The sequence below is a fragment of the Marmota flaviventris genome, chromosome 1 (assembly GCF_047511675.1).
Source record: "Marmota flaviventris isolate mMarFla1 chromosome 1, mMarFla1.hap1, whole genome shotgun sequence".
In the NCBI taxonomy this organism is placed as follows: Eukaryota; Metazoa; Chordata; class Mammalia; order Rodentia; family Sciuridae; genus Marmota; species Marmota flaviventris.
Genome location: NC_092498.1, coordinates 19244075 through 19268648, shown reverse-complemented (window position 1 = coordinate 19268648; position 24574 = coordinate 19244075). Strand labels below are relative to the sequence as shown.

Below are 24574 nucleotides of genomic sequence, written 5' to 3'. Positions count from 1 at the left end.
GGATGTTTCCCCACCCTTTCAGACCACGGAGCTGCTCATTTGGGGGACTCTTTTGGCTCCACCCACGTGATCCAGCCAATCAGCCTCAAGAGCAGGAGGAGTGGAGGTTGAGAGGCTCGCCAGAAGCTGGTGGTGGCAGTTGGGCTCTGAGGGAATTCCTGAAGAGCTCCTGTGGTGTGGCGTGTGTGTTCTAAAAATAAAGTTGGTTTCTGCTTGACATGTGTCTCCTGAATTGTGCCCAGCCAGACTGCGGCAATGGTGGCCCAAGTTCACCAAGAGAGCTTCCACGGGAAACAGATGCCACTTCATCTCTTTATACTTGCCCTTCTTCCCTGTACTACGGGACTCATAAGTATACCTGCTTCAAGTCCTTTCATGAGAATTATGTGTTTTACAAACCATACAGTACTTGTGCACACATCACCTTACTGTTATTATCACACAGGAGGAGGAATGGACAAGGTCTTGGGTTGGAGGAAAGAAGGTGGCACCAGAGTTCATGCTGCAGCTCCACATCACCAAATTGAATCATGGAATTGACCTGGGGCTTGAATCATCACCACTTTGTCACCAACAGCTTCCCCTTATTTCTCTCCATTCCAGAGGGATGAGGGTTGAAGAAATCAAAGGCAAGTAGGCCTCTGAAATCTCAGAGGACATGAAGTGAATCATGTGACTTCCCTTGTTGGTCTCAAAGAGGCCAAGGAGGCCTGATACAAGACAGTGGGGAGCTGGGCAATGACAGAGATGGGGTGCTCTCATTGTAGCTTTGACAATGACCAAACACATCGGATGCATTTCCTCCAAATTTCATTAATGCACCCAGGGAATGCATGGAAATACAAACATTTCAGCAGCCCTCTAAGATAGAAACTAAAACTAGAAGTATGATTGCACCATTAATGAGTATGACTGAAGAGGAATTCTTTTCTACCTGCTGCACACTTTGCCCTGCAGATCAGAACTTGAAAGGTGACCTCATTAATTAGCTATCCCAAGCCCTTGATATACTGCTATAAAAAGTAGTCCATCATACAATTCTCCCTCCCCCACACCTTCCCCTGGCTTCTCTTGATGCTCTAACTTCAATGTGAATAAGATCAATCTAGGATTCTGTTCAAATTTCCAGAATCCTGAGAGGATTCTGACCTTGCAGTGGGCCTCAGGGAGGTCCAGAGAGGTGCCCTTTTAACAGGCACTTCAGATAACTTTGATGCCCATGTCCACACCAGATGACAGTCTTGGCTCATGACATTAGAAGGAAAGGAGATCCTGCAGAGAGTTCCAGAATTCAGAATTTCACAGCCACTTAACAAAAAGGATAAGTGGGTGGAGAAGATAGGAGTGCTGGAAACTGTCCAAGATGAAGGAAACCAAGGGTCTTTTGCAAACCACACTGAAAGACATTGACTTTTGGGTAAAAATGCCAGTTTGTACACTTGCTCCTCTTGAAACCCCACTAAACTTCACATTAAATGTATTTTATAAGCAAAAGTCAAAGGATAAAGAAAATGAAGCAGGAAGAAATTGCACTAAAATTTTGACAGCAGAAAAGCAGGTGTAGAGTGGAAACTGATGTAACAGCCCTGCAGAGAAGCATCCTATGCCAGCAAGAGATAAACGCTAACATTCTGAAGAACCCACAAAGTCTCCAGAATGATTCTCCAACTAACAATAAATGTGGAGCTAAAACAGGTTAAAGTCTTTTTAAAGTACCAGCTCTCCCATCATGGAAAAGGGGGAAAAAGGGTCTCTGTGCTATAAGAAAACAGGCAGAACTGGAAGTGGTTGACCAGTCAAAACAAAGACATTTCATTCAATATATGCAGACTGCACATGGAAACTCCCAGCTCACATTCCCACGTGGCTTCCAGAATACTTGCAGCCAGGGCTTCTCCCTCTAGGCAAGAGACTAGAAGATTTTGGGGAGATAATATGATAGCATGAGAGAAAAGAGATGGCAAATATTGGGTTTCCCCAGGGAGATTCTGATGCCTTTTTTTGAGGCAGTGCTGGGGGTTTAACCCAGAGCCTCAAGCACACTAGGCAAATCACCCTACCACTGAGCTCCACCCTCAGCCCAAGATGCCATTTTTTAAGACCATAGTGTGAATTGTGACCTCTGCATTTGGGCTAATATCATGCTATAGTGAATGGCACAGGGAACAAGGCCTATTCTCAGACTTGAACTTTTAGTTAACCTTTTAGGACCTCAGTAGTAGATATGAGCAGATGCTGCAAGGGTCACCAGATAACCAAGAGAATATGAATGACAAAGACCCAAATAAAGAGACAGATAAAAGTAGCTTCTCCTGCAAGAAGGTGATACCTTTTAAAAATCATACGTCATTGAGATATTAAGAGAAGATTTTTGACATTCATACATCAAGAACAGAATGCATAAAAATGGAATACAGTATTCAGAGAACAAAAAGAACTGTTAACAAAATTATTGAAGAAATAAACTCAAGGTAAGATATAGAAAATAAATTTGATTGAAATTTCCCATTGCCAAAGACCAAAAAATACAGAGATGTAAATAATAATTTTTTTAAAAGATAGGAAAGTTAAAGGACTAGTCCAGAGAGTCCAATGTATAAAATCATAGGAGTTTCAGAAAGAAACTCAAGTAAACAAAGGACAAATATTTACATATTGAAAGAGACTATTGAATACAAGGCACTATGGCAGAAAATTAATTTATACCATGAGACATAATCAGAAATTCATAACACAGAATTATAAAGCAGATCCTTCAGCTTCTAGGAGTGGGAATGGGACAGAGTATTATCTAGGGCCTCAGAATTCTTAAATTCACATGGAAACCTAAAAGACAGTGTGATAATATTTTCAAAATTCGGAAAGAAAATGATCCCAACCTAAAATTCTATACCCAGCTGAGCTGTCAATCAGATGTGAGAGTAGAATCAAGATATTTTTCTACCTTGGAAAACTTGGAATAGAACCACCATTTGACCCACTCCTTGGTTTATACCCAAAGGACTTAAAAACAGCATACTACAGCGAATACACCCACATCAATGTTTATAGCAGCACAAATCACAATAGCTAAATTGTGGAACCAACCTAGATGCCCTCCAATAGATGAATGGATAAAGGAACTGTGGTATATATACACAATGGCATATTACCCAGCATTAAAAGAGAATAAAATCATGGCATTTTCAGGTAAATGGATGGAATTGGAGAATATAATGCTAAGTGAAGTTAGCCAATCCCAAAACCCAAAGGTCTAATTTTCTTTGATAAGTGGATGCTGATCCATAATGGGGGAAGGCATAGGAAAAATGGAGGAACTTTGATTGGGCAAAGGGGAAAGAGGGGAGAGGAAGGGGTATGGGTGCAGGAAAGATGGTGAAATGTGATGGACATTATTACCCTAGGTACATGTATGACTGCACATATGGTGCAATGCTACATGGTGACAATCAGAGAAATGAAAATTTGTGCTGCAATTGTATATGATGAATCAAAGTGCATTCTGCTGTCATATATACCTAATTAAAATAAATAAGTAAATTTTTTTAAAAAGATATTTTTGTATATGTAGTCTCAAAAAATTTACCTCCCATGCATTCTCTCTCAGGAGATTATGTATTCCACCAAAATCAATTCAAAACAAAACAAAACTGGAGAAAAAACCATGGAAGTAAGAGAGCCAACACAGAACTGGCATGAAGTAAATATTCAGGATGAGGGTGAAGAGGCATCTCGGGTTGACAGTTGAGCACCAGGAGCAGACAGCAACTATTCTAGATTATAGCTAGGAAAGACCTCCCAAGAGATGGCTGATCAAGCACCTGAACTTGAGAGACAACTTGATGTGAATCAGACTTTAAAGAAGAGATTTAGACAAAAGGCAGAGCATTTAGAGTTGAGTTGTAGATAAGCACACAAAATATTAAGCATATTAAAAACAAAATAAATGTTAAGTCCAGGGAAAACAAAAGGCTGGCCAGAAAGTCACCTAGTGATTCAGTTCTGAATGGCATCATAGTCCTTCTCATGGAAACACTGAAGACGGCCCTCTTTGGGGAAGGCAGGACAGGAGGAGGAGGGGAAGATGCTTATTTGTCGGGGGAGTGAAGGATTGCGAAGGAAAATAAAATGATAATCATCGTATTGGGACATCAATCAGTAATGCCTAAAATGGAAGTGTGTTATCTAGAGACTTGGAGGCCAACAGCTAAATAATCAGCCAACAAGGGTAGAAGCTTGCCTCTGCCTAGAGGAAAGGGACAGAGACCTCTAGTGGAGAGGAGAAGCCTGTTTGTCTGCCTTCTTTAAACCTACTACTACCCTCTACCCTGAGGGAACCCCTAAGGCCCCCAAACTGGCAATGGACAGGAAGCCTTTGCTCCCCTCTGTTGGGCTGCAGAAGCAGGATGCCCAGCCCTTTTGTTTTCATGGACTCTTCTGTCCGCACAAAGAAACAGAAAGGAAAAACAAAGAGAAAAAGCAGGTGAAGTTACAGAGTGCAGAACCTTGGCAGTTGTCCAGGCTGGGACGTTGAGCCTTGAGCTGGGCCACCCCATACCCCTTCCACAAAGCACAGTGGCAGCTGCCCCACTTTTGCCCCCAGGCACAGATTCAAAGGGTACTGATCATAAAACCAGCCTTGACACTTGTCTAAATATACTTTGTTCAGTTCTTATTTTTCCCAGTTATAAAATAATAATACAGATACTTTGAAGAAAGGTAAATGACAGATTAAAAGTGAACTTAAATCCTATTACTCAAGAACAACTATTAATCATTAGTTCTTTTTATCTGTAACTTGATAAGCCTTACCATGCAGATAATACAGACCATTTATATCCCAGAAATAAGCTTCGACATTTTTTCCAGCCTTTTTTCTATCTTTGAATAGGTAAATGTTTACAACTTTCATATCCATAATGACATTGATCACTATAATAGTGAGAAACCTGAAGCAAGTCCTTTAATAGGAACTGGTTAAGTAAATTAGAATATATTTATTCTGTAGAATGCTAAGTGACAAGTTTCTCAAAAGTGCTATTGCAGGAATGTGTTTATCGAAATTGAAAGATATTTAAAATGCATCACATATGTCAATTGAGGCACTGTCATTCACCACAGTTAAAATTTTTTAAAAAGTACTTTGAAAGAGGGGATAGTACAAAACACACAAACACACACACACACACACACACACACACACACACACATATATATATATTACTTTGAAAATTATAAATTATAAAATTTTATATATATAGTACTTTGAAACAGGGGACAGTACAAAATTATACATATGTGTGTGTGTATTATATATATTTTATATATATATTACACACACACATATATATATGTATATATATATATATATATATATATATATATATATATAATTCTATATATACACACACATATATATATGGATTAGGTGAAATATATATAATATGCTTTTATTTTAGCTTGAAAAATAAATTTTCTGTATCAGGCACTGAGCTGAGCAATTTTATAAACATTATCTAATTTAATTCTCAAGGCTTAGGGAAATATAAACAGTTGTTGCTTGCATGAGTTCTCTGGGAGAAAACAGATGGAAATGTAGCCAGGGATTTGGAGAACAAGGGGCATTAAGACCCCATTATGGTAGAGCGCTCTCCCAGCATGCGTGAGGCTCTGGGTTCAATCCTTAGCACCATGTAAAAATAAAATAAAGATATTGTGTTCATCTACAACTAAGAAATAAATATTTTTTTAAAAAAAGACTCCACCAAGCAGGCCCTATGCCCTGTGCACCCAGTAACCTGGGGAGGACAAGCCCTTCACAAGGTTCAGGGTTGAGAGGTGTGGAGTTTGAAGGCCTTGTGGGTAAATAGGAGGCTGTCACCTCTTGGGGACAGAGGCTTTGGAGGTTGAGTTGTTAGAATCCAACCCCACCTGTGTCATCACCTTGATGCCCTCTTCTTGGAGCCAGTCCAGTGGCTGGACAAAGGATGATGTCACAGAAACTTTTTCATAGAAACTGGGTCAGGAAAGGAGCAGAGCCCCAGGAATGCAGAATGAGGTTGGCTAATTCTTGAATTTGAAAGGTGTAAGACATCCCAGGTGTCCCAAAAGCCCCAACCCTTCACTACTGCATAAGGAGGATTTTGTTCATTTATTTACTGAGCTCCTACTTCTAGCAGGTGAGGTCCTGCTACATTGTGGAAAAGCTCATCACATACCTTCCCTGCTGATGAACACCTGGGGCAAACCCAGCTGCCCTCATAGGGACAAACCATTTCCCTCTGCCTGCATCACCAGCTCACTCTCCTACCCTGACACCACCACTGTCCACCTCTGGTCATAATCCATCAAGTGCATCTGGTGACCTGCAGTTATCAGGGCCAGGGCAAAGTGACTTCGGACCCGTGGTAACAGGCATGTTGTGCAGAACCAGGGCAGGTCAGACTAAAGCAGGGCAGAAGTATTTGCTCTACTCTGCAGAGAGTCCAGAAATAATGGAAGGGAGACATAGTACCTTGATCACTCCAGAAGAAGAAAGGACCAGGCAGAAACTGTTGGGTAAACATATAACAGCAGCAGCATTACAGAGAAAAACCCCAGCATGGCGACTAACGACCCTCCTTCTCCTCTTTGTTTCTTTCACTGGCGGGAAACCTTCCCGCCAGCGCAAATGTTCAAACGCTGCCGGTAGGAAGCCTTAGCCCCAATTAGAATTAATTTCTTGGGCCCCGGAACTGACATATGGAAGAGCTTGCCAATAAACAGGCGACCTGTTATCTACCTCAGCCCTGCGACCTCTCCTTAGACCTATATAAACACACAGCCTTTTGTAATAAAGTGGGAAAACTCTTTGGTAATCTGTGTCGTGTGGTGCGGCGTTTTTCCAGTCTTACAGAAACCATGAGCAATCCCAGAGGAGTGAAAGCTTGGAAATACATTTGGTCAATATTTTACTTCCTCTCGTGATTACCTTTTAAACTTAGTGTCTTATTTTGAAGTAAATGGTGATATATCTCCCTACATGAACTTGAAGTAAGCACCAGGTGTGGAGACCTTTAGCGGATGCTTTGAGACCCCAACCTCATAGGCAGGAAGCTCCCTGTGCTGCCAGGGCTAGAGCTACCAGCCATGACCTGAGCAAGGCAATCATCGGCTCTTCCACAAAAAGCATCAGTTTTTGACCCTGTAATTTTTAGCATGGTTTTAATTGATAAGGTTTTCTAAAGTCTTATTGCAAAATCAGCATGTTGATTTCTCATTTTAAAAAGCACATCATTGAATACTGGCTAGCAGTTAAGCAAGTGTACATGGCATTTTTAAATTTACTCTTTTATATTTTGGATATTGAAGAATAAACCTAGAAGCGCTTTACCACTAAGTTCCATCTCCAATTCTTTTTATTTTGAGAAAGGGTCTTGCTAAGTTGTTGAAGCTGACCTCAAACTTGTGATTCACCAGCCTCAATCTCCCAAGTTGCTGGGATTACAGGTGTGCACCACTGCGCCCAGATGGACATGGTCTTTGATTCCTGAGCTAGACTTTACAACCTACAGTTTCTCAGGAAATTATTCATTAGGAACTCAGGTAAGCCCACTTCCCTGGGAGGGACCAAACCCAAGATAATTTTTACCCCCACTTTAGTCTAATGATACTGGCATGATTTTATTCCCTAATTTTATTTCCTTCTTGCTTTACCTGCTTAACTAGGGTGAAAATGCCTTGAACCTAACTCCTTATTTGGGCTTCTCAAAGAATTTTCCACAGGCCCTTTCTGTCCCCATTGTCCTGCTGCAAAGACCCTTCCTCATTTACTCGTCAATATCCTAATTTGAGGCTTTTCCCCACCTGTTTGTTTTTCAGGTGAGAAAATTGAGCCTAGAGAAGGTAAAGGACTGGTCCACGTCCCACAGCACAGAGCCAGGGCTAGAATTCAGCCCCCCGGCTTTCAAGCTGAAAGCTTTTCCATAATTGAAATTAGCTCCATCTCTGATCTGGGGGAGTGGGCACCCTCATTCACAGAGCTCTGTGTTTGTGACTCTGATGGGGCGAGGGAAGTGAGGGGCTCCTCAATATCCAAGCTGGGAGATTTCAGGCCCTGACGCTGCTCCAGGCCCTCACATCGAGGGCCATTCCAGGAAATTATGGGAGCCTGAGAGACAGTAAATATTGGAGCAAATATGGGAGCCTGAGAGACAGAGTAAACATTGTACTTCTTTGAGAAGTACAATGAAAAAGAAAGAGAAGAGAAATGCCTGCCAAAAATGTTAGCAAGAGTAGCCCCTCCTCTCCAGGGACCTGGCAGAACTCCAGGATTGTTCTGTCTCCTGGAAATGACCCAAAAGGAAGTGCTATGAGAAGTGCTTTGGATTAGAGACCATAAAGACCACAACAGGAGTGAGTTCTCTCCTCTGGATGTTCTTTTCCATCTACCCTGGAAACCATCACCCAGCCTCCTACCACCTACACCTGCAGAGCCTTGGTCCTATAATGAAGAGGAATGAGACATGAACTTCCTGCCAAGCCATGTTCTCCTAAGACAGCTCAGGCAGAAGTACTTTGGAGGGAATGTTTTCCATTCTCCTTTGCAGACTGGTGCAGATTAGGTCAGAAAGGAATTTATAGTGAACAGCCCCAGCTTGCACGACTCTTTCTAAAGGGTGCAGAAGGGCCTGGTGGTATGTTTTCTACTGATCTGCCTTTGGAAAATCTGTAAGCAAAACATTTCAACCACAAGTGGATGAGCTATGTCTCTTCATTACCACTTCTCTTTCCCTACACATTGCCCCAGGTGGCATTTAAAAGGCCACGAGCATTTCTAGGATTTGGCTAAAGGGAAGTTGAGTCACAATGCATTTTATTAGAATGTATATGACATATCTATGTCACTTGAAACATAAATATAAAATCATAAAATATAAAGGGGTACAGTATTATAGGTCATGATAAAAGAGAAAATTAATAAAAATGTACTGCTACTATTTCTGTAGCACTTGTGCTTTTTACCTCCTTTTTAAATTTTGTAATTTCTTGTGAGTTCTTTTTCCTACCTAAATAAATACTATTCTTTGTTGTGGTTTTTTTATTCATAATGTTCTGTTCTTAGTCATAGAAGACAACAAAAATTGTATAAGCTTCAGGCTAAGCAAACCTGGATCCATCCTTAGACTAAATGCTAAATAAATGTAAAGGAAGGAGGCCCTGGAGTAGCCTGGGTGACGCAGCTGACCAGGAAAGGTCCATGGGACCCACCCAGAGCAATTTTCTGAGAAGGTGGTAACCCAAAGAAACTGTTTCTAAGCTTCTGGAGAATCCGAGCAGGGCAGGAAGTGGTGGTAGAGAATGTAAAAGATGAGATGTGAGAAAATGAGAGGAGGCTCTCCAAGGACACATTTTCCAGGTTTCCCAATTTTTCCCAGGTCATCTCCATGGTCTAAGGACTCCATTTTACCCAGGAAGATTTTAACAGTCCACATAAGCACAAAAAGGACTTGATCGTTGGGAAAAAAGTGATTCTACTGGTTTTAGCAACTGTTCACTTCAGTGATGCTACAAAGGAGCAGGGCAAGTACCTCCACAAATTTAGTGAACAGGTTCCAAGTCATGTGTGTGGATCAGTGAATGTTTGCTATCTTGGGAGCTGAGAACAAAATTCCTCTTCTCTATTCATTGGTAGCCCTTCCTCAGTACCAGTTGCCATATTAATTGCCCTGGCAGGACCAGGGCTGGGCTTCAACTAGGCCAATCAGAACTCTTCCCTGGAATTTTAACATGAGCAACTAGTCAGAGTAGTACTCACTCACTCTTGAGTGGTAAGTGTTTGGATGTCCAGCAGCCCTGTCAAAGTCTGCTGTTAATTTTATGTGTCAACTTGTCTGGATTAAGGGATGCCCAGATAGCTGGTGAGACATTACAGGTGTGTCTGGAGTGTTTCCAGAAAAGACTGTAGTAAGTAAAGATCTTCCTCCCCATTGTGGGCAGCCATCAGCCTATCTGTTGAGGATTCAAATAGAACAAAAAGGATAAAGGAAACATGAAATCTCTTTCTTCTTGGGTGGGTCACCCCCCTTCTTATGCCCTCAGACCTTGCTGCTCCTGGTTCCCCAGATTTCAGACTCCATCTAGGACTTACAGCATTGGCTTCCCACCCTCCACCCCACATCCCATAGATAGCTTTGCACTCAGTCCAAATCACACCACCATAGTTCCCTATTCTCCGGCATGCAGATGGTAGATCATGGGACTTCTTGGACTCCAATTCTACAGGAGCCAATTTCTGTAACAAATCTCATTTTCTATATGGCCATACACATCTGATTCTTTCTGCTTCTTTGGAGAACTATGCCTAATAAATACAGCAAGAACCTCTCTGAGAAAATGAAGCTCAGACACTGTCAGAGTCCTGTCCTCAAACCAGGAGGAGAGCAGCCTATACTTAGACCTGAGCTTTGGAGGATGGAGCCTGGCTCCTTTGAAAACATAAATAAGATTGAAAAGTCCTTAGCCAAACTAACCAAAAGAAAAAGAGAGAAAACAGAAATTAATAAATTTGGATATGAAAAAGGAAAAATCACCAGAGACATCACAGAAATCCAGCAGATCATTAGGGACTATTTTGACAACTTAGATTCCAATAAATTGGAAAACCTAGAAGAAATGGATATATTTCTAGACAAATATATTTGGCAAAATTGAATCAAAAGAACATTAAAAACATGAACATACTAATAACTTGTAATGAGATAGAATCAGTAATAAAAAGCCTTTCAATGAAGAAAAGCCCAAGACCAGATGGATTTTCAGAGGTTTCTATGAAAGCTTTAAAAAACAACTAATGCCCAAACTCCTCAAATTATCCGATGAAATAGAAAGAGATGGCCTCTCCTGGAAGTGGTCCACATGCTTACACCATGATCTACTTGGGCACCAGGGGAGGTTCTAATATTTGTTAAAATTAGGGACATGGTAGGAACTGTGTCTTGCACCGGGCTGTGGGCACCAGGAGGAGGTTCTCTGCATGGTGCTAGGCCGAGATGGATCTGCTCAGGGCCCAACAGCTGGCAACAGAGCTGGAAGTGGAGATGATGGTGGGCATGCACAACAGAATGACCAGTGCCTGCCTCCAGAAGTGTGTGTCTCTCCACTATAAGGAAGCAGAACTGTCCAAGGGCATGATTTGGACATTCATGAATGGATAGGCAAAAAGTCTACAGAGTTGTCTATGCAGAATGAAGAGGTGATGAAGAGTGTGCAGCAGAGCTCTGGTCCTGCATGAGGCCCTCAGACAGCATATACCTGGGGTGCACATTGCTTCTCCCCACTTATTTAATAAAAATGCCCCCTATTGGGTGTCACGTGAAGACTGCCAGGCCTAGGCTCTCTCTGGAGCATCTCCAGAAGCTCGGATTGTGGCAGAGCTATCTTGTAGAAGGGATATTTGTCACACTGATATGTGAATGTGTGTGTGTGTGTGTGTGTGTGTGTGTGTTTTAAAGCAAGTTTGTTGACACCTACAAAAAAAAGGGATGAAACACTTCCAAATTCATTCTATTAATCCAGGATTACACACATAACAAAACCAGATAAGGACACATCTAATGTAGGAAACTACATTAGAAAACTACAGACCAATACCCCTGATAAACTTAGATGCAAAAATATTTAATAAAATATTAACAAATCATGTTCAAGAACATATTAAGAAGATTGTACACCACAACCAAGTTGGTTTCATTCCAGCAATAGGATGGTTTCATATAAGCAAATCAGTAAATGTAATTCCTCATATAAACAGAATTAAGAAAAAAATCACTTAGTCATTTCAATAGGTCTTCAACAAAATTCAGCACCCATTCATGATTAAAAACACAGAACAAACTAGGCATAGAAACAACCTACCTCAACATCATAAAAGCTATATGTAAAAATCCCAAAGCCAACCTCAGAGTAAATGGGAAAAAACTGAAAGCATTTCCTTCAAAAGCTGGGACAAGATAAGGACATCCACTCTCACCACTCTATTTAATATAGTGCTCTAGCTAGAGCAGTTAAGGAAGAGAAGGAAATAAAAGGAGTAAAATAGGGAAAAAAGAAGACAAATTATCACTGTTTACAGATGATATGATCCTATACCTAGAAGATCAAAAAAATCCACCAAAAGACTGCTAGAGCCAATATGCAAATTTGACAAATAGCATGACACAAAATCAGCATACAAAAATCAATAGCTTTTCTATATACAATGAATCAGCTGACAAAGAAATCAGGTAAACAGTTACATTCACAATAGCTTCAAAAAAATAAAATGAAACGCCTAGGAATAAATCTAACTAAGGGGGTAAAAGACCTCTACAATGAAACCTATAAATCATTGAAGAAAGAAATTGAAGAAGACATCAGAATATGGAAAGACCTTCCATATTCATGGATAGGCAGTATTAATTTTGTGGAAATGGCCATGCTACCAAAAAGCAATATATAGATTCCATAAAATCCCCAACAAAATACCAATTACAGTCTTCACACAACTAGAAGAAACAGTCCTAAATTCATTTGGAAGAATAGAAAACCCAGAATAGCCAAAGCAGTTTTAAACCAAAAAAGCAATGCTAGAGGCAATACAATACCTAACTTCAAATTATACTACAGAGCTATAGTAACAAAAACTGCATGGTACTGACATACAAACAGACACATAAACTAATGGTACAGAATAGAAGACACAGAGACAAATCCTCACATCTCTAGTCATCTGATCCTTGACAAGGGTGCAAAAAAACATACATTGGAGAAAGGACAGCTATTTTTAAAAATGGTGCTGGGAAAACTGGTTATTCATATGTAGAATAATGAAACTAGACCCTTATTTCTCATGCTGCCCAAAAATCAACTCAAAATGGATCAAAGACCTAGGAATCAAAAACTATACAAGTCCTAAAAGAAAACACAGAGTCAATACTCCAGCATAAGGCACAGGCAATGACTTTCTCAGTAGGACCGCTAAAGTTCAGGAATAATGCCAAGAATTAATAAATGGAATGATTTCAAATTAATTTCTGCACAGCAAAGGAAACAATTAGGAATGTGAAGAGAAAAATCTACAGAATGGGAGAAAATCTTTGCTGGCTACTCATCTAACAGAATTAATATACAGATATATAAAGAACTCAAGAAACTTTACACCAAAAATCAAATAATCCAGTTAATAAATGGGGAAATGAATTAGACACTTCTCAAAAGAAAAAATACAAATGGCCAACAAACACATGAAAAAAATGTATTATCAAGTAGGGAAATGCAAATCAAGGCTACACTGAGATTTCATCTCACTTCAGTTAGAATGGCAATCATCAAGAATGCAAATAATAATAAATGCTAAAGAGGATGTAGAGAAAAAGGAACACTTTACACTATTGATGAGGTTGTAAATGAATACATCCATTATGCAAATCAGTATGAAGTTTCCTCCAAAGACTAGGCATGGAACCAGCATATGACACAGCTATACCACTTCTCAGTATTTACTCTCAAGAATTAAAGTCAACTTACTAAACAGGGATACATGTATACCCATGTTATAGCAGCACAATTCACCACAGCCAAACTATGGAAACAAACTAGGTGTCCATCAATGAATGAATGGATAAAGAAAGTGATATATATATATATATATATATATATATATATATATATATATAGATATAGATATAGATATAGATATAGATATATAGATATAGATACAGATATAGATATATTTTTTCAGACCTAAAGAAAGATATGAAATTATGTCATTTGCAGGAGAATGGATGGAACTAGAGACCATTATGTTAAGTGACATAAGTCAAACTCAAAAGGTCAAGGGTTATATGTTTTCACTCATATGCAGAAGCTAGAGAGGAAAAAGGAAAAGAAAGGTGGTGGTGGTGGGGATCCCGTGAAAATCAAAGGGAGACCAGTAGAGGAAAAGGACTAAGAAGGAGGGAGGGTGGAAGTGCTGGGGGTGACATTGACCAAATTAAATTACTTTATTATGTGCACATAGGAATATGTGATTTAAAAATCCCATCAATATGTACAAATATAATGTACCATAAGAAAAAGAAAGACTAAGAGAAAACTCTCAGATGCTGTCAGAGTCCTGCCCTCCCCACCAGGACAGGTATGCAGCCTACACTTAGCTCTAAGCTCTGGAGTATGGAGCATGGCTCCTTCAGAGAGAAAGGATCAAGGGGAGAGGCCCCCTCCACATGAGTCTCTCAGCTTCTCTGCTTGAGTGGCCCTGTGCCCATTTGGGCCCGTTTCCAGGCCTAACATGCTACAGCAGACAATGAAGGAACGGTGTACCCCCAGGCCTGAAGGTTGGCAAAGGGCCAGCTGTTTGGGGAGTCTGTTGTGGGAAGCTTGGATGAGCAGGTTTGGGTGTCCTCACTCATGCCTGTGAGACCATTTGTGATCTGGAGCAAAACATGAAGTGGGGTGGGTGGGGAACAGGCTGGAGGCTGGTGTCCCAGTACTGCCAGACTCCAAAGGAGAACTCTAAGGAGCCAGAGAAATAAAAATCCAAACCTGGCCTTCCAGGTGGGAAGACAGGGACATGATGTATTTCAGAGTTTGTCAGCTTGGGCTATGACTTTCTAACATTCACACATGGAATCTATCAATCTCCATTAATACAAACAATGCCTGAGCAGAGACAGGGAGAAACAGAGACAGAGGGAGATAGCAGAGAGCTCAAAGGCATTTGAGTCCTGGTTTCTTCATGTTCTGGAGACATGGATGTAACCCAGTCTTTTTCTCAGTTGGTTTTTTTAGTTAATAAAGAACACATTTTCGGGGCTGTGGCTGTGGCTATGGCTCGGTAGTAGAGCACTTGCCTAGCATGTGTGAGGCGCTAGATTCAATTCTCAGCACCACATATAAATAAATGAATAAAATAAAGATCCATCAACATCTAAAAAAAAAATTTTCCCCTAAGCCAGTCTGGATTTGTGTTACTGTCCATCAGGATTCTGGCTAATACAGATCATCAGTCTTGAGTTGGAGATAAATAGAGAGAGGGAAAGAGGTAAATGGATGGAGCACCCCTCTATTACACCACTCCAGCTTCCTACCCATCTCCCCAGCTGTGGGCCATGCAGATCTTGCTGATAGTTGGCTGGTAAGTCAAAATCCAGGGGGAGTAGTTTTACTTACCTGACCCCAAAAAGCACTTGCAGGAGAGTGCAGATGCCAGAGACAAAGAAGATGGTGCTGATCAGGTAGCTCTGAGTCAGGGGGTCATGCTGCAAGCACAGATCCTTAGCCAGGATGAGTGGCACTGCTACCATTCCTCCCAGGGCTGTGAGGAAGTGCTGGGGACAGAGACAGGATGTGAGTGTGTGAATTCTGTGACTATACCCAGAAAGGATGCAACCCTACCCTTAACAAGGATGCCCTTCCCAGGTCCAGTCTCAAGAGCTTTTCAGAGGTCCAGGCATGAGTGAGGGGCAAACATCTGAACTAGGCATGGGAAACAGTGACCCCACCAGAGGAACTGGGCTGTGAGAGCAGGGCTCAGGAACCAGGAACTGGTATCCTAGGAAAGAAACTGAGGCAGAAACACAAGCACAGGAGGGCATAACAGGAACCAAATGAGGGCCTAAGAATAAGAACATAGCAAGGGGCTCCTCACTCCATGATGCAACAGTGAGAGCCATTGACAAGGAAGGCCTGAGCATTCACTTGGAGCCACTGGCCCACGGCTGTTTGAGGTCTCCTGAAAGGACAGAGTTAGACCCAGAGTTCAGGACAGGACAGAGCTCATAGCTGACGGCCTCAGTTATGCAGAGGGTAAATTACATGTACATGAGTAATAGCCAGGAGATAAATAGAAGACAGTTAGAGATAGATTATATACATAAACACATAGCTAGAAGGAGAGGAGGTAGATTGATAGGGGGCCAAGCAATCAATACTGTCTCACACACTCTAGCTCCAGAGCAGAAACATTGAGCAGGTCTTAAGGGGTTTTCATGGGCTGTGGCCATTTCTGTTCTGAGCCACACCAAGTGTCCAGTGTGTGGCTTCAATCCCCACACAAAGCTGACCATGGAGCCAGGTGTTCTGGCACATGCCTTTAATCCCAGCTACTAGAGAGGCTGAGGCAGGAGGATCACAAGTTCAAGGCCAGCCTCAGAAACTTAGAGAGACCCTGTCTCAAAATAAAAATAAAATGTAAAAAAGGAATGGAAATGTACCTCAGTGGGAGAGTGAGCTCTGGTTCAATCCCTAGTGTCCACCAAAAAATCTGACCAATGAGCCAAATGTTCTGAGAACAAAGACACATGAAGCCACCTGCTTCTTTCCTTTGCTCCGATCCTCCCCATGCTCTGCTGAGCTGGGCCATGCCTCTGCTGGCACAGTCACAGGGCCTCCTATTGTTGTTGGAATAACTTTCAGTTTCCAGCTAGCAGCTAGCAGCTATGAGCAGCTCGGAGTGCTTGAAGAATCTACACTCGTTCGGTCCTGATAGGAACAGGATGGGATGCTCTGCTCTAGGGAGCCGTTAGTGAAACCACATCCATAGCACTTGTGGTTAGCATTGCCAAGCTGCCAGGCCAGGAAACTGATAGCCAGGAGCTTCCACATGGAACTTCTAACTTAGAAACCCCCTCCCCAGAGAGAAAGACCCTTCCTGATAATAGCAATATTTAGAGCATCTTCATAGTGTGGTTACATTAGGCATCAGATGATTGGCTTATGGATACTATCTTGCTTGTGTATGATTGATGTGCACTCCGCACTTGAACCCTATAACAATTGTATGCATTCCAAAAATAAACTGAGCTACTGGACAACGACCTGAGGTGGGTCTCCAGCCAGTTCTCTCACCAGCTCCCGGAGTCTGTGTGTTGATTCCGCGTCCCTCGCCCCCATGACAAGGTAGCCGAGCAACTAACTGACCAGAACCACAGCATGTTGTGGGTGCTGATAGGATCCCTCTGATTTGCAGCAAATGTACCATTGCAGGTTCACCCAGTAGAGTGGGGGTCTACCTCATCCTATAAGAATAGGGCCTAGTGAAGGAAGGGTAGGCAGGCTTGGTTTGCTTTGGTTACAAAAGTTAGCTGCTGGGCCAGTCAAGGAATAAACAAGGAATGAAGGAGGAAGAAAGGAGGGAAATTAAAAGCTCACTGTGAGGGGCAGTGCCTTGAAGAGTTCCCTCAAGGTGTCCTTAGGTGGAATGAAGACCCAAGGCCCAGAACACCTGGCCCTGCCTGTCCCTAGCACTCCTCCTGTCCACAAAACAGCCAGACCTACACAAAAGGAAGCAAAATAAGGCACATTCTTCTGTTCTTATTTTGTTGGGGTTTGATCCAAAATCTCAATGTGAGCTAAATTAGACCAGATAAAATTAGTTTTTCTTAAGAAAATTAAGAAAAAACTAAAATCGTCTATACACTGCATGCACCCGTTTTTCCACACCCCATATACCCTCAGGGAAAATGGAGTCTCAGAATGTGTACTACTCCAGCAGGACACAGGATTGGCCCTCTGAGAAGGATAGGAGGTAGGTGTCCACTGCCTAAGATGGGACAGGCCTGGGTGCCAGGAAGAACCTTGGGCCACAGCACCTAGGGACAGGGACCCCCACATCTCTCCAGCCATATGAGTGGAAATAGCAATGGAAGGAAAATGGAAGTGACATCCACGGCCAGGTTTTCTTTTTAGGGGACAGTTCCAGCTCCTGTTACCATGCCAAGCAATGTCTCAAAAGGACCAGAGGATTATGTAGTGAGGTTAATCCCCTCGTTGAATGTTCTGGAATAATCCAACTAGTATGAAGAGCACTGGTCTTTAGCAGAAGAAGGTGGGATGAGATATGTGTTGGAAGCAGAGCAGACTTTGAACTCCCACTAAAAGAAAAGTCGCCCACTCTTCTTTCCTTGATTAACCTGACAACTTCAACAAACCATAATCAGTGAGGGGTGAACTGCCCCTTAAGGAAGAGGAGTGGGGGCTCCAGAGAAGAAATGTCCATATGTATGTAGGTTCCCTTCGACAATCCTTGCCATCACTCCCAAGTCCCTTTGGGATACATGACATGAGATGTCTCATCCTTCATGACCTCTTATCAATGTTCTTGACCTCCACCATTCAGGTCAATACAAGACACAAGATTGTGTAGGCCAAACATCGACCAGTGTTTCATTTCCTACCTCATATCATGCCCAGCAATAAGGGATGACCACAATTATCAGGGTCAACTCCCTCTTGTTAGCAAACAAATCTCTTTTTCTCCATTTTCAGGGCTGATAACTGAACTCATCACCTCCCCATATACTAGGCAGGTGCTGTGCCACTAGGCAGGGATGGCACCAAGGAAGCTGTTGAGCCTAGCACTTCTCTGACTTCATCTACATGATGTAGACTTAACCAAGCCATTGACCCCACTCCAGAGAACAATGGAACAGTCAGAGTCATTGATGTGGCCAGTCAGCTCAGCATGAGGAAGAATCCTTTTCTGATAACACATTTCCATCCTTAAATGCCCAGAGACAGGGAGACTAAAGGGGATTGAGTTCCCCTGAAGGTCAACTATATGGAAGACATGACGCTAGCTGAAGTCGGCGGCGTTAACCAATTTGACCTGGTTGTGTGACCTGGTAACTTGGGAGGCAGAGCCTCTTGGGACCCAGTGCTTGCAGAGTGGCATTACCTGGATCCCCAAGAAGATGCAGAGATACCATGGTGGGATGTCCAAAACGCCATAGGCCAGGTGGCTACTGGGACTCTTAGGCTGTCCATCCTTTCTTGTGACCTGGCCGTCAGTGTGAAAACTGAGTACGCCATCATCTGTCTGCTAGGAACAAGAGAAGGACACATGTGACCATTTCAAGAAGAAACAAGAACATTTTCTGACTCCCATTGGATGGTAGGACAGCCTTCCCGAGGCCAGAGTCAGTGGGGCAGGGATAATGTTAGTCAGCAGGTGATATATGATCAGACTCCACACACTGAGATTTCCTATATTGTGCATCTGCATCCCAGCTTCTGTGTCAAGTCTGGAGCCATGCAAAGGGAGAGCAGGCCTTACCCAAAGGCTTGGCAGACATGAGGCAGCTCTGTGGGGGAGAAGGTGGTAATCTCCAGGGTAGAAGATGGTAGGTTCCCTTCATGGTACTTTGCATGTGCTTCCATTGCCAAAGCCCTGTTCCGAGTGTGTTTATCATAATGGACGGTTTCCATCCTTGTTCTTTCCTGGTTGTGAATATCAGGAAGAACTTACTGAAATTGCCTTCCTTGCCTTTGCAACCCCAGTCTCTCGTGCAGTTCCTGTGCTCAGTGTAGACAGGCTCACTGAATGTAACATGCCAAGGTAAAGGGTGCAGTTCACACAGAAGGATCTAGTGTCAACAGCCAACTTGGACTTCCCCCGTTTTAACCAACATTAACTCTGAATTGTAGACCCTCTCTCCACCTCCTTGACTGTAGAGCTTACTAGCCTTGGCCAAACTAGTAAGATTTTTTAAGTCTCAGTTATTTTATCTATATAAAAGAATTAACACCTTCCTCACAGATGGTTGAGAAAGTTAATTTAATTTTCCAGTACTGGGGATTGAATCCAAGGGAGCTCTACCACTGAACTCCATCCCCAGACATTTTTAATTTTTATTTTGAAACAAGACTTTGAACTTGCCATCCTTTTGCCCCAAAATCCCCAGTGGCTGGGATTATAGGCATGTGCCACCTCACCTGGCTAGAAAATCATATTGCAGGAAGAACCACATAATCCAGGCCAGGCACAGTGTAACTACCCAATAATATTAGCTATGGTATTTATTAACCTCCTTAAATGGAAGGGATTTGAATATGGGCTGAGGCCCACAGCTGAGCATCTGACCATGGGTTGTAGGAATATGAAAGCATTGCCTCTGGTGTGGCCAGAAGTGTCAAGGCCACTATCATGAAGGTCGGCCACTCTATGTGAAGTGTCCACAGGGGGACCCTGGTCCCTGGCCAGACCATGGGGGCAGGGTCTGCACTCTTACAGGTATCTCATGGAGACATTTCTGGAAAGAATGTTGAAGTCATCCACTCCAATGCCCACCTCCATGTCTAAGTACCCTCTACTTCAGTCCAGCCTCCAAGAACATTTCTGGAGTAGGGCCACATTGTGACACTGATAGGCAGGTGCTGGGCACCTTGACTCTATGGGCTCCTTCCTACTTAAAAGAATATTAAAATTATATTTGGGGACTACATAGGTATAAAGAGGAATATATTAACATAATAAAATATTTTCTTTGATCTTAAGTGTATTCCCTTCAACTAATTTTAAAAGAAATGAAAATTTTGTCATGGGCCTTCAAAAGTCCTAAGGCCTTGGGAAAGGTGCCTACCCCACCCAGTGGATCTGTGATTCTGCTCTGCAGAAGTGGCAGTAGATACAGTGAGTTCACCACTTGTTTAGATAAGGTAGAAGTCCAGAAAACTGCCAGATCAAAAGCAGGGTGTTTGTCCCACATTCTTGAGTTCAGAACTGTCCCTAAGGAACATTATACAGAGCCCCCCTCCTTACCAGGGACTCCATCTCTAACCCTTCAGTTACTCAAGGTAAAACTTCAGTTACTCAAGCAAAAATATTAAATTAAAAACTCCAGAAATAAACAAAATGTTTGTAAGTTTTTAAATTGCATGCTGTTCCAAATAGTGTGATGAAATCTCACACTCTCCAGCTCCATCCTACTGGGAAGTGAATCATCCCTTTGTCCAACATATCCACACCATATATGCTACCCTCTACTTAAGTATTTAGTAATTGTCTTGGAAGGCTATATGGATGATGCTTGGTACCTGGGTTGCACATGAAAAAAAAATCTGTTTTCCAATTGAGGTTGACATTGGGCTAAATATAGAGAGGAATGGACTGCAGGAAGTGGTGAACTTCTGGGAACTTCTCATAAGGGGTATGCAGGAATCTGTAAGGGGCAGCAGAGAAAAACAGACAGGAAAGAGAAGGAGGAGAAGGAGAGAAAAGATGTGTGACACAGGCTGATTGATTAATAATTGATTGATTGATTAACTGGTTCTAGAAAGGTGACTCAGAGAGGTGCAGGCAGAATACAAAAGAACTTGGACAGATGTAATTCTGTCACTTCCCGGCTCAATGACCCTCGGCACATGACTTCACCTCCCCCAGCCTCAGTCCCACCACCTAGAATCTGGGATAGTCATAAAGGTATCAGAGGCGTGAGTTTTGTGCTGCGTGCTGCCACCATGTCCTGTGTGCCCACGAAGGAATGAGCTGTGGCCCCTACAGCTGTCTGTCCTCCCAGCGAGTTCACTTCATCTTCTCCCATGACCTCACAAAATTCCCAGGAAGGGGAAGGGGAAAAGGGAGAAAGAACCTGGACTGGGAAAACTGGTTGTAACCTGCCCTTTTTTTCCAGAAAAGGAAGAGTGGAGACCAACATCAAAGACTGTCACCAGTCTGAATACCCAAGTTCTGTCTTTATATCAATACGGGCCATCTGACACTTATGGAAATCACATCTGCACTGGCTTTAAAACAACTGTTTGCGAAATTGATTCTCCTTGAAACCCTACTTGAGTTTTAAGTTTAAAACTTAGAACTGGGAAAAGCTTGTCTTCCCTGAGGACACCTGGTTCTCCCTTGGGAAAAACATATGTCACTTCCATGAAGCCATCAGCTAGTGTTGGGGGAAAGAACGGAGCCCCAGAATGACACCTTGACCTCAATGATACGCGCCTGTCCCCAAACACAATGGCCTCCCTCTCCTTTTGTGGCACTTGGTGTCTGTTTTCCTCGCCTGTTTATAAATACATCTTTTGTTGTAAACTTCCTTAAGTCATCCAAGGAAAGATGTCTGTCATAGAAACAAAACCAGCAGGGACACAGTGGGACACAGTAGACTTAGAGTCTGAGTGTCAGAAATGAACCCTGAGCATCTTAGACATCCACAGAAACAGGGGACACCTGTATTGCAGAGCAGGAATTCTCCAGTGGGGGAGGGAGAGGCCTCTTCTGAGGGCATTTGTGCATGTGACCCACACAGCAGCAGAAGAAAGCCAATGAGCCCCTTCCTGGAGGAAGAATGGATTCTTCGTGAAGCACACTCCAACAATGAGCAACGGTACAAAAGGATGGGCACCAACAACCTCTTCACGTTGACACTACATCTCTCTATTCAATATGTGAACTGTAATTTCACTGGAAGATTTGATCCAAAGAGACATCTACTGAGCCTTGGCATTTTCCAGCACGTTACAAGTTACAAAGATCTTCCAGTGCATCCTCTCCTCTGAATCTCACAACCATCTCATTGTCTCCACTGAGAGAAGAGGAGACAGAGGATCAATGAAGTCACAAGGTGTCTGCATAGTAATCCACCGCATCTCCAGGTATGGAGGGCAGCTGCCCAAGGCTGTGGCCCTCTGGGTACTGGGTGGTCCTTAGCCTCCCAGGAGTAGAAGAACAAGCAAGAGGTGGCCCTGCTGCAGTGGGAGCAGCAACGATCCCCCAGGTGAGGTGGGCCCCTTGCCTCTCTGACACCATGTGTACCTGACACAGCCATCCATTCCTCCCAGGGTCCAGACCCCACCTAACGCCGCCATTCACCTACGCTCAGATGAATTGTCCAGGTTTCTCCCACTGTGGCCTCAGCATCCCGCCTCAGGGTCCTTCCTTACCTGGTGCCCTGCTCCAAACCCACTGAAAAGGAGATGCACAGTTGCCCAGAACCACTGCTCTCCGGGTTCCTCATGGAAGCCCAAGCTCTAGGAAACAGCACAGCCTTCAGGAAATGGAGGAATGGAATCTTCAGCTTATCCCCTTGAATTTTTTTTTCTCTGAGAAAAATGGCTGAAATAATTCTGTGGTAAGGCCAGCTGAAGAGCTTTTCTCTCAGTATCCCTCAGCTTTCTCAGAAGCGAGTACTGAGCACCATTTACAAACGCTGACCAGCAATGGGCAGGGCCTGGCAACTGGGCTCCAGGGAACACTTTGTGAGCATAGCCCAGGTTCCCCAGGTTCCCCCATGGCCAGTGTCCCCAGATCCCTTGGCTGTTCCTGGTTGGGGCCACAGCCCTGGCCTCCAGGAAGAGGCTCATAAGGCCCTGCAGTGGGTGGCAACAAGAACACAGAGTTGCCTCTCAGGCCGCCCTGTTATTTTACGTGGCCACCATAGGTTGGAAAGGGGGCTGGGGCTGGGGCCCAAGGACTGGCTGGAGAAGCCTGAGGGTGCTGGACAGTGAAGAGCCGCAGCTCCCTCACCCTTCCAGCAGGACCAGAGTGCCTCCAAGGAGGAAGCTCTTCAGACAGTGCCTCCGAAGCATCGCCCTCTAGTGGAAGTTCTTCCCTCTGACTCTTTGCCCTCACTCCTTCCCAAGCCTTGGAATCCGAAAAACCTTCTCAGAAGAGAAAGTCCAAGGCTGAGAACCCAGAAAAACAACACTCAGTTTCAACAGAGGCCGCCTGGAGGCAAAGGGAAAGCCATCAGCATGGACCGAGCAGGGTCGGGCAATCCAGCCTTCCTCCTCTTCCCACTGCTTCCTGCCACACACAGAGGAGTGCTCAGGAAAGTCTGTCTGCTGTGATGGTCACCTGAGGTGACAGGCCCTGAGGGAGCTGAGCTTGGAGGCAGGGAGGGAGCTACCATCCCGACTGATAATCCGAACCTGAGCAGCAGGACCCCCCTGGGACTCCCCAGCCTCCTTCCTGCTCCCCTTTTCCTCTCCCCCCCATCTCCACCAGCACTCACCAAGCTGCCATCGTGCCCACAGTTGCTGACCCCAGAGTCCATGGCAAGGTAGGTCTTCTCCTTCTGGGGAAGCAGGACAGAGAACACTTAGCAAGAGGTGACACAGCTGCCAGACAGAGGGATTAACTGCCCAAAGCCTGACTCAGGGCAGAGGGCGGGGCTCCAGGAGGGAGGGGCATGTAGCTCTGTCACAGACATCCCCTCCAGCCTCCTCCCTCAGGGTACCGAGGTGCATCCAACAGTGGCAAAGCTTTCCTAATTGATAAGTGCGACAGAGAAGTTAATGATCCCCATGGCACCAAGGACATAAATCAGAGCACATGCTGGCCAGGGCGTGGCAGGAGAGAACTTGCAGGAAACCAGGCTTCAGGAGGAAAGGGGGAACAGGCGTGGGAGGAGGAGGCTCTGCTTTGAACAGGGAGGTTGAGAAGTTTTCTAAACTGAAAAATTTTTGAGCTAGAATGGAAATCATCACAATGATTAATGAAGGAAAGGCGATTATCTCTTGTCAGAGCAGCAGCTACCCAGGCAAGGGTCTCACTGAAAGGAAAGGACAGGTGTCCAGGGGAGTGAAGGGACAGTGAAGGTCCGCAAGAGGGCAAGCAGGAGAAGGGTTATTTCAACATGTCCCAGCATGTCATAAAACAGTTTCTGTTTCTCAAAGGCATTGCTCTCCATCTCCTGGATAGAAACTATAGCCTGCCTGCACTCAAGCAAAATAACTGAAATACCAAGAAGTAATCAAAAGGAGCTTATCAACTTCTCCTTAGGTGCTTTTAAGAGAAGGAATGCTAGCCGGGCCTGGTGGTACCCAC

The 24574-nt window shown here is 43.6% G+C and overlaps 1 protein-coding gene and 1 pseudogene across 1 annotated transcript in view; one reads left to right on the top strand and one right to left on the bottom strand.

Annotated features, from left to right (window-relative positions):
- Positions 1–23956, bottom strand: part of LOC114084568 (solute carrier family 23 member 2-like) — a 48524-nt gene extending 24568 nt beyond the window's left edge. The window contains exons 1-3 of the mRNA XM_071611852.1: positions 23760–23956; positions 18695–18835; positions 15190–15347 (exon numbers count right to left, since the gene is read on the bottom strand). Of these exons, the coding sequence (XP_071467953.1) occupies positions 15190–15347; positions 18695–18835; positions 23760–23801 (341 nt within the window). The 5' untranslated portion in view covers positions 23802–23956. The remainder of the gene's footprint in view (positions 1–15189; positions 15348–18694; positions 18836–23759) is intronic.
- Positions 11031–11272, top strand: LOC139704617 (mitochondrial import inner membrane translocase subunit Tim10 pseudogene; annotated as a pseudogene).
- Positions 23957–24574: the final 618 nt, after the last annotated feature.